Source organism: Rhipicephalus microplus, chromosome X (assembly GCF_043290135.1).
Source record: "Rhipicephalus microplus isolate Deutch F79 chromosome X, USDA_Rmic, whole genome shotgun sequence".
Lineage (NCBI taxonomy): Eukaryota > Metazoa > Arthropoda > Arachnida > Ixodida > Ixodidae > Rhipicephalus > Rhipicephalus microplus.
In genome coordinates this window covers 186,199,846-186,214,565 of record NC_134710.1, presented here as the reverse complement: position 1 = coordinate 186,214,565, position 14,720 = coordinate 186,199,846, and the positions used below count along the sequence as shown (strand labels likewise).

The 14,720-nt window shown below is 43.9% G+C and overlaps 1 protein-coding gene across 6 annotated transcripts in view; it reads left to right on the top strand.

Annotated features, from left to right (window-relative positions):
- Positions 1-14,720, top strand: part of LOC119177288 (uncharacterized) — a 148,105-nt gene that overhangs the window by 54,989 nt on the left and 78,396 nt on the right. For all 6 annotated transcript variants that reach the window (XM_037428738.2, XM_075878343.1, XM_075878344.1 and 3 more), the window contains one exon: positions 13,039-13,210. In XM_037428738.2, coding sequence (XP_037284635.1) covers positions 13,039-13,210 — 172 coding nt within the window. The remainder of the gene's footprint in view (positions 1-13,038; positions 13,211-14,720) is intronic.

Genomic DNA, 14,720 nt, shown 5'->3' with positions numbered 1-14,720 from the left:
GTAATATGTCACTGTCCTTAATGCAATAAGTATACAATCACTGCATACCACCAGTTCTATCATATGGGTCTGAAACATGGAGGGTAACAAGGAAACTAAAGAAAATGTTAAGGCCCATGCAGTGTAAGGGAAAAGAAAATGATTGGCATTTGGCATTACATTAACCTCATCGGTCTCAGCATACCCAATTGAATACCGTTGTTTTAAAGACTACAGATCACCAAAATTCACCCCACCGCGGTGGTCTAGTGGCTAAGGTACTCGGCTGCTGACCTGCAGGTCGCGGGTCAGCAGCCGAGTACCTGAGCACACGGGCATACAGCATTTCCGATGGAGGCGGAAATGCTGTAGGCCCGTGTGCTCAGATTTGTGCGCACGTTAAAGAACCCCAGGTGGTCGGAATTTCTGGAGCCCTCCACTACGGCGTCTCTCATGATCATATGGTGGTTTTGGGACATTAAACCCCAAATATCAATCAATCAATCACCAAAATTCAACATCTGCATGTTCAAATTTGTCTTGCCACAATAAGGATGAGTTGCTTTTGCTAAGCCCCAAAAAGTGGCACCTTGTGTCTAGTCATATTCGAAAAATGAGTGAACGAAAATGGCCGAGTACTGCATAGGCGCTCAGGTTCATCCTCATGATAAGTGAAAGCTTTTCACTTATCCTCATGATAAGTACCCTTTCACTTATCCCCTTTCACTTATCCCAATACCCTTTCACTTATCCTCATGATAAGTGAAAGGGTATTGGGTATTCTTGTTGACATCGAGACAAAAATAGGCCTTCGCTGGTTATATAATACATAGGACAGCTAACTGGTGGCCAGTTAGAGCAACAGAGTGGTTGCTATTTAATGGGAAATGCAGTATTGAAAGGCAGCAAGTTAGATGGAATGAAAAATAGGTATAATAATAAATGGGTCTGCTGGAATAAAAATATAATCTGCCCAAGCAAGTTAAGGTGAACTAGAGATCGTAGGGTGAAGCCTTTTTCATTAGTAGACTTAAAGAGACCAACAACTCATTTTTCTCAGCGCAGTTTTCTTACGGTGTGGCAGACAGCTGACTCTTCGTAACGTTTGTGGCTTTATTTATTTATTTTACTAACAGTATTTTCTCTATCTTTGAGGTTTTAAACACAGGTGTACCTTTTCTCCAGCAAAACTAAGAGACGATAGTGAAGCCACCAGCCCTTCTCGCGATTTGTAAAACCTGTTGTCGTACTGCTTCCATAGGAGTTCCTGCAACGATGCTTAATCATGTTTATTTTGAGCTTTTCAACTGTTTTTGAAAATCATGAGCTGTTACAATGAGATGATGTGGCATTATACACGTTCCATGTATATGAATGCTTTTGCCTGGGTCATGGGTGGCTTGTCCAGGTGTCGTTACTCTCTTGATACACGAGTCGAGCCAAGTCACTGATAACGTTGCTGCATATATGCATGGCCATGCCAACTAGCAGTACTCATTTCTGAGACGAAGTGTAGGTAGCAAAACTATGTCTCTCCAAAATCTTAGTGACCTGGAAACAATGTGCACGGTTTGATGAGCATGCTGCAATGTTGCTCAAGACGTATTACTAGCATGATATCATTACGTCATGTGAGAACAGCGCCACTTTAATGCATACTACTATTGCAGGTCTATATGTACATTTTTATGGAGCAATATTTTTTAAAGAAACCAACATTATTTCAATACTAACAAAATTATCATTGACCACATACTGCAATCAACGGTCATGGGGCCTGGTACATCGGAACGTTCATGTTGTTGCGAGCAGAGGTGCCGTAGGTCATTTTTCATAACTTTCAATGGTGAAAAAAATTATAAATCTCACGAATACCTTTCATGAAAAAAACAGGGTTTGCTTGAGTCAGTTGGACAGATGATCATTTTATCTGTGCAGCCATGCCATTTCATGTTCTGCACAGTTGTCAGTCCCTTAATATGATGGATGATGATGGTGACTTTGACAGTGACAAAATGCTACTTAGACAAAGTAACAAGTTCATTTACATGATGGTCAGAGAAAACAGAAAGAGAGGGAGGCCTGCTTATTTAAGACACTCTTGGAAATTTTTTTTGTCTTAGTTCAGCATAGCTAGTCATCAACAATTTACTCAATTTTTTTCTATGAAAGCACTTAGCCGTGCACCTGGTTAAACAGATTTTTCAATGCAAGAAAGGTGCACCTTCAATGGGACTGCAAAAGTCAACAGCTTCATGCAAAGCACCCTATTGCCTTCTTAAAGTGCCTGTAAATTTTTTACCATAACCATGATCAATACCCTCCCATTGTCACAGCTATGGTCGTTGACTGGTTACCCGAGGGAAAATTGAACCCTGAATAGAGATTGGCCGTAGTTAAGTGACAACAGCCAGGCTTGAGCAAAACATGTGCTATCCCCATCATCCTTTGTCATAGGCCTCATACACCTCATCCATATTGAAAGCCTTGTTAAATGCAAATTGCTGGCTAAATATTCTTATTGACATGTAGTGCACCGCTGTAATAAACCATACATGAACAAGCTTCCACATACCTGTCAAAACTATGATAGATATACTTTTAGGGCTTCCCTATATGCACAGCTAGTTCAGCATGTACATTGTCACGATGAGTCACAAGTACTGGGGGATTTATTAAACCACCGGGTAGCTAGCTCTAGGACGATGCGCCAGTCGTGGCTGGCTCTCGAGCAGAGAAGATTTGTTTTGTTTTGTTTCCCTGGCGTGATGGCTCATACCCACTCAGGGGGATTGGCCAAGAAAGTGTAGTGCAGTTTTTTTGTGATCATTTTAACTATGTGTAATGAGTTGGTATTATAATAAAAAAAATGTAAAAAAACAACATAAAAAGAGCAAATGAAAAAAAAAATCAAGTTGAGCAATTTTGAGATTTGAGGTGTTATGATTACCACTCAGCTGCGTTTACTTCACTCTGCCCTGGGGAGTAATAATTAATAATTTTTTGATTGAAGATCACAAAGGTATACGCTTGGTTGCCTGAATATAATCGCAAACGGCATTGAAAGCATCCCTGTGGCAATGTCCCAAAACTGAGGCACCAAAGCTTAGCGCCATTTCCGCCGTCAATCTAACACCTATTTTCAGAAATGGCATAACTAGTAACCTTTTTCGAAGTATATTGTAGCGGCGACAATACAAAAAGTAGTGATCTAGTGATTCCATTTCTCCGCAGAATGCGCAGAGGGGTGATGTTGTCGGACCAGCTCTGTGTAGATACAGGTTTAGGGGGGGGGGGGGGTGCAGACACGGCATCGAAATTTAGTAATTAAGACTTCGAGCTTTCGGGACTGGCTCCAGTGGGGTTGCCATGGAAACATGAGGTGGTTATATTCTGTCCATGTAGTTACTTTTTCTATCGTATCAGTGGAGATTGCTGATTTTCGATATCTTATTGCCGTGATATATTCCACATCTGGCAGTATGGACAAAACTGGCCCATCAAGTGTGGCTCGTGCTAAGGAATCGGCCAATTTATTTAATCTTAATCCACAGTGTCCCGGAACCCATAGTAACCTAGGGAGCCTCAACTGCGGGGGTACTAATGTTTTGAATGTGCTTAGAATTCGAGAGTTCTCTGAAGCTGTCAGAGCTGCACAAACTGAAAGAGAATGCGTCATTATGACTGCGTTGTTTTGATTTGATGGAAGTTTTCAGAGAGCTAAAATAATCGCCACGAGCTCCGCTTCAAAAACTGGAGTAAAATCAGGCAGTCTCACTGAAAAGGACCAGTCAAGCGAATCAGAGGCAATGCCCACACCTGCCTTTTGATTATTTATGGAAGCATCTGTGGCTATTATATTTTTAGTTTCTGCATGCTCCACGTAATCTAATAATATGTTATTTAAAAATTTGAGATTGTAATTTGGCATTTTGGGGGAATATATCATCATACTCAATTATTAACATGACAATTCGAGTCATTAGTCTCAATTACATTTCTAATGTTCACATTTATACTTTGTTGATTCTTTTGTACAAACATTATCTGAGGTGTGTGAAACCGTGGCCAATGAGCAAGAAAGAAGGCGTCTGGGTTTACAATAAAAGCATATTGAGATCTTCTTGCCGGTAAGCTATAAAATTTTAAAAATGCTTGTACGGTCAAAATTCGAAATCGACAAAGTAGAGTAGGCAGGCGCGCTTCCTGGTACAGTACGTTGATAGCCACAAATCTAGGTAGTCCCAGACACATTCGCAGTGCTTCTCGCTCCAAGACAACTAGAGGTTTCGTTTTATAAGCAGGGCCTCCCGAGAATAATATGCAGCCGAATTCCATGATGGGGCGCATATACCTCTTGTACAACGTTATCAAGGTGTGCCTCCGTAACCCATATTTCCGGTTACTTAGCTTGTGTAGTAAGCCAGAAGCCCGCTGTGCTTTGGTTGTTATATACTCTATGTGTGGACTCCAGTTGTCATTATAAATGATTCCCAAATATTTTATAGAGTCTACTTGCTAAATGGGTTCCTGTTTATATAGAATTGAAAATGAAATTGGTTCTGCAAGCGGAAACGCCATGAGCAAACTTTTGTTGACACTTAATGATAACGAAATCGACTGCAACCAAATTTCTAACATGTTAATATATCTTTGTAATTTAAGTTGTAGTGAGTAAACACCACAGTCAGCAGCAAAGAGTGCGATGTCATCAGCATAAATGTAGACTGTAACTTCTTGATCTGTTGGAATTGTGCTCATTAAAGCATTAAATAATACTGGAAATAAGACTGCTCCTTGGGGAACTCCGCGCGTTTGTTTAAATCTAGATGAGAAACATCCATCCTTGATGCAGTAGTATTCTCTTGATTTTAAGAATTCTGCCACCCACTCAATAAAATATTGTGGGAAGTTCAATCTCTCTAGCGTATTTAACAATATGAAGTGCTCCACACTGTCATACGCCTTGGCTATGTCAAGCGTTACTAAAGCAGCGTATTGCCTTCTTTTACGCGCGAGCTGTATTCGGCTCTCTAAATCAGCATGGGCACACCAAATAGAGAAACCACTACGAAAGCCAATTTGGTTCGGTTTTATTACTAAATTGTCTGCCATCCAGATACTTACTCGGCTATGTAGGTCCCTCTCTACTAGTTTGACCATGTTAGATGTTAGAGAGATTGGTCTGATATTGACTGTTATTCCTACACCCGGATTTTTTAGTATAGGAATCACCTTTGCTATCCTCCAATCCTGCGGCACCCATGAGTTTTTTAAGGAGTAGTTAATAACATTGGCGACGTCTCGAGGCGATAAATTGAACAGAATTTTTATCATGGGTACTGTGATTTCATCTGGGCCAGGAGACGCACAGGGTAAATGTTTAATCACGTTGGATACTTCAGTCTGTGTCACTTCGTCAAAGTCAGAATTTGTCGTAGGCTTGTGCCAATTGTTTGGCACTACTGAAGTGAATCTGCTTTCCAGACTTTTACCGATTGTCTCTAAGGTAGTGGTCATTTCTTGCGCCGACAGATTATCACAAGCTACATTAACTGATGATGGCAAGATTTTCCGAGCTCTCATATATCGGAACTGTGCTTTCATATGTTTAGGCTTCGACAGGTATTCATAATGTCTTCTGTCATAATCTTGTTTAGCTTGAGCTACCGTTCTCTTAAAGCCCGCAGCAATGAATTTATAATCGGCCCAGTTTCGGGGGGATTGATTGATTATGTAAGAGCTGCTTCCAAGCTGCCTGATGTCGTTGGTGCTCTCTTGTACATTCATCATTCCACCAACAGCTATATACCCTTTTTGTGGATTCCACAGTAAATTTGGCTCTTTTGTAGGATCTTTTAATGATTGTGTTTATCTTCAGTGCTTTTGTATCATCGCTCTCTTCCGAGTGAAAAGCCAATGCTGACTTCAGATCATTCTTAAATTTAGTGTAATTTACAAATACTCTTATATTTGAACAAGATGGAATTATCGGGCAAGAAATTTCAAAACTTATTGGTAAGTGGTCACTGTTGGTCGCTTTCCAGGAAGAAGTAGTAGTGGCTGAACTGGCAAAACTTAAATCTAAGGCTGACCTGGAGTGATTACGAATAAATGTGGGGGTTCCGACGTTGAGGCACGTCAGGTCATTAGCCATTGTCCACTCCCACAAGCGTTTCCCACTCAGATCAGTTCTAAAACCTCAACTCGTGTGGTGGGAATTAGTCTCCAACTAAAACTTTGTCATTGCACCACGACTTTGTAGCTAGATCCAAACTTCGTGTGTTTTGAACTCCATCCGGAAAATACATATTAACTAAAGTGAAAGGAGTGCAGTTGGGCAGTGTAATGTCTACTGCCAAAATTTCGCATTCTGGCGACATATGTTTGTATGAGCATTTGACTTTCATACTAATTCTATTATTAATAAAGAAAGCTAGACCCCCACCTCTCGATGGACGGTCTAGTCGAAAAGATCGGAAGTTATTTAAATGGAACAAATTTTGTACAGATAGCCTTGTCTCTTGTAATGCTATAATATCAGGAGCGAATTTAGAAGTCAAGTATACCAAATTCGTAGATGCAGAATCAATTGATCGGCAATTCCAATGGAGAATCTTAAGTGACCCTATGGTTTCGAAAGAGCTGCTTCCGCTATAGCTTTCTCTAGAATGCTTTCTTTCAAGAAATCTCTCTTTGAAAGGCTCTCCTTTTCTTTCAGATACTTTTTGTTCTTTGTTTGTTTAGGTGAGTTAGCTTTCCTTGACACAGGGGATCTAGATCGCTTCAGGGACCTAGGGTCCAAATCCATGTCATCGGAATCTATTGTATATGCAGCTTTGTCCTCACTTAGACTCTGTATATCTGCTGCTGAGGGTGCTGCAGGCGGAGAATACGATGGTGCGGTTTTAAATTCCTAATTTTGGCTGTGGACACCTATTGCAGAGGCTCCTGCGGGCGGATAATTCGATGGCGCAGTTTCAGATTCACCGTCAGCTATTGGTCGTGAACTCTCAACATGTTGGGATACTAGGCCTGATTCTCCCGCTGTACCAAATATGCGAGTCATCTGGTTAGCCAAAATTTGAGATAGAGAATCGCAAAGGTTAGAAGTCAGTCGTTCCATGGCTTTTTCTAGAGCTTTTTCTATGGCCTCCGCTAATATTCAGGGAAATCGACCCATTTATTTCCGAGAGATGTCGTCCTGCAACACTGGCATACTCCTGAGTTCTAGCCTGTATTTCCGCTAGGGCTTCTCGTCGAGAACAGCGCCTTGCCCTATAATTTCAAGAATTTGCATTTCTCGAGCCTTTGCTGAGCAATCAGGACTATCTGCACAGTGTTGTTCATTGCAGAGACAACATTTCTCTTCTTTAGCTTTGCAGTAATTTGTTTCGTGGTTGTCACCACACACTCGGCATCTGAGTTCTGACCTGCATCCTTTAATAGTGTGACCGTATCGCCAGCACTTCGTACACTGGATTGGTTGCGGTGATAGTGGTTCCACTCTGTATATTAGTGGCCATGCCTTGATTTTGCTTGGGAGATTTGCTCCAGCAAAGGTTAAAATTACCGACTCAGTCGGCGTCTTCTGCTTCTCTACCAGTCGAGCACACCTATATACAGAGATAGCACCAGTCACGGCAAACATCTCTAATACCTCAGACGGGATCAAGTTAACATCGACACCGCGAACAATACCTTTCACACATGCCAGATGCGGGGGAATAAAGGTGCTCACCGGATTGGTCGCGAAACTCGAGCACTTCAATAGGTCTTGGACACAGAGCTGATCAGATGAAAAACATAAAATACCACCTCTTCCGAACTGGCGGGCCTCTGTGATGCTGTGAAAGTGAGACGTCGCAGCTCTAAGCTCCGCCTGGACCACTTTCGGATTCTTCATCCGAATGAAGCCGTCATTGCTAGGAACGAGGGCCACAGGAACTGCGGGAATGCCGTTGCGCAGAAACTGATCCACTGGTATTTCCTGTGGCGGAAGTGAAGCAGACCAGAGGCAAGCCCCTGGTCCAGGTGAAGAAAACGGCATCTAAGTGCTCTTTCTAGTGCTGAAAGCGCTTACTTAGCTGTAAAATCACTATAGGAACACCTAATAAAGACAAAGAAAACCACAGCCACTACACAAACTTAGGCCAAAACCCTAGAGCAAGCGCGACCAGCTACTTGCGTGTTCGGCGGGGTCGAGTGAGCCGTTCCATCCGGTGCGTGTTAGCAGAGAATAAGCACGCGACCTTCTTTTTCCTCCAGATTGAGAGCCGCTCTTGCTGTCGACCCACTACGTGCTGGTGGCATTATCCCCCCCTTTCGAAAAGAAAAAAAAAAACAAGTCCCAAAAAGAGGAAAGAAAAGTACATAGCAGCATTGCGATGCTACTACATAGGCACGTGAAAAAAAATTAGAAATTCGGATAAAGCGAAAGTAGAAATTGAAGAGCGTGCCAATATAGGAAACGTCAATGAACGAGAAAGCAAGTTCACAAACCAGCACGTAGTGGGTCGACAGCAAGAGCGGCTCTCAATCTGGAGGAAAAAGAAGATCGCGTGCTTCTTCACTGCTCGAATGCCAGCCACGACTTACGCATTGTTCTAGAACTAGCTACCCGGTGATTTAATAAATCCCCCAGTACTTGTGACTCATCGTGACAAACTGGTGGAAGTGCTGGGTAGTCTCACGAATGCTGCAGACCCCCCCCCACCCCCCCAGGAAGCTGTGACAAGAGTCCAGTGCCAGTGAATACCCCCGTGCATCAAACCAGCCGCCGAATCTGGTGAATGCATTGGAAGTTGACGATACTGCTCCCACCACATCGACAAACATGACCAGCGCTTCAGTGCAAACCTCGTCTACTGGCACGGGAAGCACGACGTTGAACCTCTATACAATGAAAAGACCAGGGGCACCGGCGACGTTCCATGGAACAGAGCACGAGGACGTTGAGGACTGGTTGGGGGACTTCGAGCGCGTAGCCACCTTGAATCAGTGGGACGACGCGGCGAAACTGCGTCGTGTCCATTTTTATCTCGAAGACGGGGCACGTACGTAGTATCAAAACTGAGAGGAGCAGCTGACGACATGGCCCGAATTCTCTCGTAGACTTCTGCAGACCTATGCCAGTGCTGATCGCCAAGAACAAGCTGAACGAGCTATTCTGGCCTGCGTCCAGTTGTCAAACAAAACTGTGACCACGTACGTCAAGGACATGACGCGCCTCTTCCGACGAGCCAAATCAAGAATGACGAAGAACAAGAAGTTGCGTCACTTGATGCGCAATATCAAAAAGCAGCTTTTTGCCAGCCTCGCGCGCAGCCCTCCGAAGACTGTCGCAGAGTTCTTGTCCGAGGCCGTGACAATGGAAAAAATGCTGCAGCAGCGATCCAACCAATACGACAGGCAAGTCAGGGGCATGTCTACTGCCGACATTTTCACCGCCACTAGAACCAGCAAAAACTGTCTACGAGAACTCATCCATGATATAGTACGTGAAGAGTTGCAAAAGGCTGGTGTAACACCTCATCCTACGGTTAACTCTATTGCAACTGTGATCAAGGATGAGCTGCACCAGGCTCTCTGGGACACCTTGCCTCCTGATACAGGTGCGCCAGCTCCTCCTGAATACCGCCGTGAGACAACCTACGCGGAAGCCTTGAAATGCCCTGCTGCATCGCCGCCATTATTCGTTCATCCTGTTTCACTCCAGTCAGCGCAGCACATACTGTACTACGAAGTCACGTACACGCAAGCGCCCTTGCCCTTTGTCCCTGGTGCTTCTGTGGCCCGTCGTTCGGTGCAACCAGTTCAGTACATCGTTGATCGGCGCACGTCTTCTTGGAAGTCTGATGTTTGGCGCACACCTGATCGCCGGCCTCTGTGCGTTCACTGCGGAGAAGCTGATCACTTGTACAGCCAGTGCCCATATTGCCGTCTTGGGCTTCGGGCTTCTCTGCGTACTAACCCCTACCCCGTTACAGCCAGAGACCGCGCGAAATGGAAAACTACCTCTCCCAGCAGCATGCACCACCGTCTGCCGGGCGCCAGTCGCGCTCGCCATCACCGAGGCGATTTTCATCAATGCCCCAGCGATATTCTACCACACGGTCTCCCAGCCCTCACCGGGAAATCTAGCCTAAGCGACCTCTGGGGGCGGGGTCGCTGAACGTGAAAGCGCTGAAGACCTCCTATTGACACAGAACCATACAGAAACCGGTCCGACATCGCATACTGCTGCAAAGGATGGCCGACTTTCACTCGACATAGCAGTGACAATTGATGGTTGGGCAGTTAATGCGTTAGTGGACACCGGCGCCGACTATTTCATACTGAGCTGGAAACTGACAACGCAGCTGTAGAAAGTCATCACGCTGTGGCATAACTCGCAGATTCAGACAGCTGGTAGTCACGTCGTTACTCCACTGGGTGCCTGCGCAACTAGAGTACAGATTCAATTGTATACATTCGTAGCAAGCTGCCTTGTTCTACGCGAATGCTCCCGTGACGTCATTCTGGGAGTTGACTTTCTACAGGAAAATGGAGCTATCATTGATCTGCAAAAGCGCCGCGTCACGTTCTCAGCCCAGCGAGCAATCAACGTACAGGATGACGGAAGGCGTGTCGACGTACTCCGTATTTCTGAACAGAGCGTGACGCTTCCTCCAGTCGACGTAACATGCTGTGGTTTGGGCGATGGCGATGTGGTAGCCGAGACAAATTTAGAACACCTCCTGCAGCAAGGCATTTGTGTAGCTAGAAGTGTAATACACCTTCGTGATGGCCGATCTGAATCGCTCGTAACTAACTTTAGCAACGAGCATCGACATCTTTTCCGTGGCACTTCGATAGCATTTGCCCACGAAATAGCAAACGTCACCAACTGTTTCACGTTAGAACTAGTGGATACTGCCGACACGTCAATGAGTAATATTGACATCAATCCTGATCTGTCCACCGATAACCAGACTGCGCTATGAGCACTCTTGTTCGAATTCAGGTCTTGCTTCGCAAGTTGCTCAAAGATCTGCCAGACGTTTATCACTCAACACAGGATCATCACGTACGAGGACGCATGCCCGATACACCAGAACCCCTACCGCGTGTCGGCTAAAGAACGTGAAGTGATACGTACGCAAGTCAGCGAGATGCTTGATGATGGTGTTATTGAACTATCTAACAGCCCGTAATCATCTCCAGTCGTACTTGTCAAAAAGAAGGACAGGTTGCTACGCTTCTGGGTCGACTACTGAAAGCTTAACAACGTGACCAAAAAGGATGTGTATCCGCTGCCGCGTATCGACGATTCGCTGGATAGACTTCGTCGTGCCCATTATTTCACTTCTCTCGATCTCAAAAGTGGGTATTGGCAAATCGAGGTAGATCAGCGAGACCGTGAGAAAACAGCCTTCGTGACTCCAGACGGCTATACCAATTTCGCGTGCTCTCTTTTGGCTTGTGTTCAGCGCCGGCAACTTTCCAGCAAATGATGGACACTGTCCTCACAGGGCTCAAGTGGCAGACTTGTCTTGTCTATCTTGATGATGTGATGGTCTTCTCTACCACGTTCGAGCAGCACCTTCACCGCCTGCGCAGCGTGCTGGAGGCTATCCGATCGGCGAACCTCGCACTAAAGCCACAGATGTGCCACTTCGGCTATAAAGAACTAAAATTTCTTGGACATGTAGTTAGCGCCGAAGGAATCCGGCCCGATCCGGACAAGCTTGCCGCTGTTGCTGAATTACCAGCTCCTGTTGATAAGAAAGCCATCCGGCGCTTCCTTAGTTTGTGCGCCTACTATCGCCGGTTCATTCATGGCTTTTCACAGATAGCAGAACCTCTGACTTGTCTCACAGGGGACGACACGCCGTTTGTCTGGGTAAACGAGCAACAAGCAGCTTTTGATGAGCTGCGATAGCGCATGCAATCAGCGCCCGTTCTCGCTCATTTCAATGACGATGCTGACACGGAGGTCCATACCGACCCTAGTAACATTGGGCTCAGTGCAGTGCTCGTTCAGTGTCAAGAGGACATCGAACGAGTGATAGCCTACGCCAGCTGCTCTCTGTCCCGTGCCGAGGCGAATTATTCCACTACGGAGAAAGAGTGCCTCGCAGTCGTGTGGGCAATCACCAAGTTTCGCCCGTACCTTTACGGTCGTCCCTTCAAGATAGTGACGGACCATCATGCGCTTTGTTAGTTGGCAAGCCTGCGCGACCCTTCAGGACGGCTAGCACGGTGGAGCTTGCGGCTGCAGGAATTTGATGTCACCATCGTCCATAAGTCCGGCCGTAAGCATGAAGACGCTGACACTCTGTCACGCGCACCCCCTCATGTCGTCAGTTGTGGCTGGCTCTCAGCAGAGAAGAAACACGCGATCTTCTTTTTCCTCCAGATTGAGAGCCGCTCTTGCTGTCGACCCACTACGTGCTGGTGGCAACATGAAGCGCCATGGGAAAGAAGCCAATACTATAACTCTACCCCCCCCCCCCCCCCCCATGCCAGGACACTACACTACTTTCTATTCTCTGGAAGACTTTGCTCCTTGTAGACATCTGTGGTAACCTGACAAAAGCAAGAACTTGTGGTTGGGTTACTCATATTGTTGTTGCCCCTCCTGTAACTATTAAGCACTATTTTTATTTTTTTATTTATTACTAATGTTATTGGTTATTGACAAATAAATTACACATGCAGCTAATGTGATGTAAAAGTTCTAAAACTGTCTCACATTCCCCTGCCTCTGTTTTCTAATTGGAGCTTATTGAAAATATATAGTGAAGTATTAATATACCCAGGTACATTTATTATTGCCATCAATTACTTCTTGTTCTAGCTCAGCTGTTAGTAATTGTGAAATGTTTTATTGTCAGTTACGATTTGGGAAATTTATAATGGACAGTAATTAAACCATGCCGGGTCTCTACTGTATCAGCAACTAAAACAGCATAATAATTTTCTCAGGTATGATGATGGTACACTTCAAATAATCTTTTTCAATGAACTATTGCCATCATAAATATTTCAATCTGCATATATATTTGCTTGTTTCAGTTCGTATGTGCTGCCATGTAGCATTGAAGAAGTGGTTGTAGATTCATCTGACAACGGGCCTAGAGAACCAATGGGGCCCTCTTCTAAAAGTCTAATAGTGCCCAATGAGAAGGCTCTTCAAGTTGTAGCATCTGCCTCTACCACAGACAAGCAAGTCATGTCTGTTAATTCAGTAAGTTATGTTATAAGTATGTCGTGCTAGATACGTTTGATGTTGCAACAACGAAGAAACTGTTGCCTGGTTTAACCTTTTATCTGACGAGTATTTTTTTGTTATACCATCAATATGTAACAAATGTTGTTGGCCTATTCATTGTGAACATCTTTCACTTTTGCACAGCAGCTCAATTTCTTACTTTATAATTTATTCTTAATCTTTCTATGTTTTTGACATTCACATAGGCATGGCAACAGAAATACTCTGAGGGAAGCTTGACACTCCTTTAAACAGAATGCAGGCCTCCATGCAACATGTCGTTTATGGCATTGTGCAAAATAGAAATTGCTAAGGCAAAAGCAGCAGAACATTTTTGTCGAGTTTCATTCTCATAAGACAGGCTGCCAGAGGCTTCACCTTTATCATATATTAGTTAAAGCTCTCAAAATGACACAGAGCTGTAAAAGCATAATTGCTTAGTTGAGATAGTAAAACGTCCTAAAATGCCAAGATTTTGGCTGATGCCACAGCACTTATCTAACTTGGAGTCTGAGGAGCCAAACTTCCACTCTTCTTCCAAACCATGTCTCACAAAAAAATCATTTACAAAATTTTCTGAATTAAATATTCTTAATTGCTTGATCCGTTTTGCAATGAACTTTTTTTGCGGCTTATTTTTCATAGTCAGTTAAAACTCTATCTCGATAACTGCACTCTATTTGGCTAAATCGGGAAGTTTATCATAAGATAGAGAAATAAATTTTTCGGTTCTTGAACACATAAAATTGTATTATAGCAGCATTTAAAAGCTGATGCAGCTTTTTATTTGCCACTTACACATGTCTGTACGTCTGAAAAAGTCTACAAGGGCAGCCCGTTCATGGAGCCTTCCATGTACAGGTGATACGGGCAAGGTATGAACAGTTAAGTAAAGCTATGGCAAGCAGCCGATGTGCTAAGACAAGGAGAATGAATCCACTGGTTGTGTGAGCTGGCAGAAAAGGAATGTTACGAAGGTAGAGTCAATGACATCTGTTGCTAAAGCCTTGATCCTGTCCGTATGGAGTTTTTTTGTTGTTAATAGCAATACTAATATACCGATATTTTTATTTGCCGATTTGCTTCTACATGTCTTGAAAAAAAACTAGAAATAGAATTAATGAAAGTTTGTTAAATCGGTTGTAGTGTCATAATAGCTTTGGTAATTCAAGTTGATGGCAACATTTCATTTGATGAGTGTCTGTTTGAAAGTAGAAATTCATTTGTTATGTCAGCTTTATAAAGTTTGGGTTTGATTAGATTGAGTTTTAACAGTATGCAGGGGCACAATCAACTCTCTACATGCATTTTTCGCTGAGAATGGCAAATTGCTGGCTGTATGTCATGGCGCTTTAAAATTTTTCTTGGATTATAAAAAGCTGTTATAACTTGATTGGCTTATCGATGCACTAGTAGTAGGGAAATGCTACAACAAACACACTACAAAAACACAGGACACAGTTTAATAGAGCAAGCGCAGATGCTT